The 2,605-nt window shown below is 57.2% G+C and overlaps 1 protein-coding gene across 1 annotated transcript in view; it reads left to right on the forward strand.

The window, feature by feature from the left end:
- Positions 1 to 994, forward strand: part of LOC104517129 (cytohesin-interacting protein-like) — a gene marked incomplete at its 5' end in the record, with an annotated part of 1,203 nt that extends 209 nt beyond the window's left edge. The window contains one exon of the mRNA XM_010161691.1: positions 522 to 994. Within this exon, the coding sequence (XP_010159993.1) occupies positions 522 to 994 (473 nt within the window). The remainder of the gene's footprint in view (positions 1 to 521) is intronic.
- Positions 995 to 2,605: the final 1,611 nt, after the last annotated feature.

The raw sequence follows: 2,605 nt of genomic DNA on the forward strand, positions 1-2,605 counted from the left end.
AGCTGCTTTTTCCGGGACTGGTGACTTGGGATGGTGCTTGACTAATGCAGACCGAAGGCTCCTTCGCATGGGTTTTAGGAACGGGGTGTTGAGGCGGGTTGCAAAGCTTTTTTCCATTCTTATTTCATAGAATCATAGAAGCACAGAATGGTTTGGGTTGGAAGGGCCCTTAAAGATCATCAAGTTCCAACCCCCCTGCCATGGGTAGGGACACCTTCCACTAGACCAGGTTGCTCAAAGCCTCGTCCAGCCTGGCCTGGCTAAGTCCTATTTTGGACTTAGCAGGGGAGAGTGGTGCTTGTTTGGGGTTTTTTTTATGGGCTGCCCAGGGAACAGCTTTGATTCTGCATGTGGGGGAAGGTGGGGAGCAGCCCACAGCCGGGAATCAGCTTCCCGTGAGGGAAGGGGGCTGCGCCCTGTGTGGAGGTGCTGGGCGCGATGATTCCCTGGGCCACCACGGCACAGCCGCCCTCACGGCCACGAGCAGATGCCGGTAAGTAACGCTCCTCTTCTGCTTCCAGGGGAGGTGAATGCCAACGCTCTCCTGGGCGCGCTGGAGCTGGAAGAGCCCAGCTTGCTGGGTGACTGCAGCATGCCGGCACCCCTCCTGCCAATGAAGCCTCGCTTCTCCAGCGAGAGCAGCTCCCGCAGCCGGCTCAGCCTGATGACCGTGGGCAGCGAGGACAGCTTCTACCAGAGCAGCGCCTTCGAGGACTCTGCGACGGAGAGCCTGAGCCGCCAGTCGAGCATAGACGACGACTGCTTCTTCCCCAGGGATGGGGATGGCGCTGCCGGGGTGTCCTCTCTGCGCAGGAACCGCAGCATCAGCCTGGCCAGCAGCGGGTCCATGTCCCCGCTCTGGGAGGGGAGCAGCTGCAGCAGTAGCTTTGGGACCCTCCCACGGAAAAGCAGGAGGTCCAGTGTCCGAAAGCATCTTTTGAAATTCATTCCAGGCCTTCACCGGGCAGTGGAAGAGGAGGAAAGTCGTGTCTGACATGGTGTGGGTGGGGAGCACTGGGACAGGTTCCCAGAGAAGCTGTGGATGCCCCATCCCTGGGAGTGTCCAAGGCCAGGCTGGATGAGGCTTGGAGCACCCTGGGCTATGGAAGGTGTCCCTGCCCATGGCAGGGGGTGGCACTGGGGGGGCTTTAAGGTCCCTCCCGACCCAAAGCATCCTGTGATTCCATGATTCTATGATCCTTGGTCCCGCGTGGGCTGGGGCCGAGGGGAGCAGCTCACCCAGGAGCACGCTGTGGGCGCAGCGCGGTGGCACCGCACGGCAGTCCTGCAGGCAGCTACCCGTGATATCTACCAAGCTCTGGGGTTTTTAATTAATTTCTAATCAGAGCACACTGTGGCTCTCTTTAATGTAAAAAACTGCTAACTGTGAAATATAAAGACCCTTTGCAGAACTTCCTCAGCATACGTCAGTGTTAATAACAACTTCTAATTGAATGCAAAATTGACAGCTATTTATTTCCTGCTCCAGAAGCCACAGTCTTCCCGAGGTCTTTAATAAAGCAAGTGCTTCTACTGAAACTGGTGAGGGTCCCGTTGGAAGGGGGATGGAGCCTGGAGTGCACGACGGAGAGACCCTGGGCCCTAATGTTCTGAAATGAAGGGCAGAGATCGAGGACGTGCACGAGCCTCGAGGATGTGCACGCTCGATGTGTGTCAGAAAAAGAAAGGGTCAACTCCACCATGCAATTCCCGGTCTCCGAAGCCGGGATCGGTTCCCCCGGTTGGCTGTGCTTACAGCGTCGATAGATTTACAAAGGAAACGCCGGCTGCCAGCCCTTTCGCACCTCAGCAGCCGTCGTGTGCACCCTGCGGTGACCTCTTTAGCCCTTGTGATCAACCAGTAGCCCATAGCCCGTGTCCTGCCAACCCTGTCTCATTCCAGGGCATCTGGAGCGACAGGACCCTCCTGAGCACACGTAGCCCCGGGCTGCCAGCCGTGCTGGGAACGGCATCTTCTGCACGGTTCCGGAGCTGGGATGGGCAGCAGCTGGGCAACAGCTTCCAGAGGTGGATTCCAAACAGCTCGGATGGATTTGGGCTGTTGGAGGTGAAGGCCGAGGGCCCGTCTGCGGGGACGAGCAGGATCGTTCTGTGCCTGGACGTGGGGGTGGGTGGCAGGGACCTCCTCAGGGGGCTGTGCCTGGGACCCTGTGGTCTCTGTGGTCCCAGGGGGTGCCGGAGGTGCCCTTTGGGCTGGTGGTCCTGCGGCTCGTTGGCAGGAAGGTCGTTAGCTGTTCCCTTTAATTCGGGAGCAGAGGCTTCAGGCAGTAAGACTGACTTGGTAGCTTATACGAAGTGATAAATATGGGCGTAGATGTGAAGAAAAAGAGAAATGTTATTTCCCTCTCGGGCTGTTTGTTCACCCGAGCAACCAAATTCTGTTCTTCCAATACATGGTGTGACTCATTCATCTTTCGGGTGAGCAGAGCGTGCGGTTGTTTACCGTTCAGGTACTGCTGTGGCAGGATTTCCTGGGCTTTTCAGAAACCTCAGGCTAAACCCAGCAGCTCCCTTCTGGGATGAACCCCAAGTGAAAATAACCTGTTCCAAACAGTCCCCTAATGAATGAACCTTGCTCAGCCAG

Source organism: Eurypyga helias, unplaced genomic scaffold (genome assembly GCF_000690775.1).
Source record: "Eurypyga helias isolate BGI_N326 unplaced genomic scaffold, ASM69077v1 scaffold31321, whole genome shotgun sequence".
Classification (NCBI taxonomy): Eukaryota; Metazoa; Chordata; class Aves; order Eurypygiformes; family Eurypygidae; genus Eurypyga; species Eurypyga helias.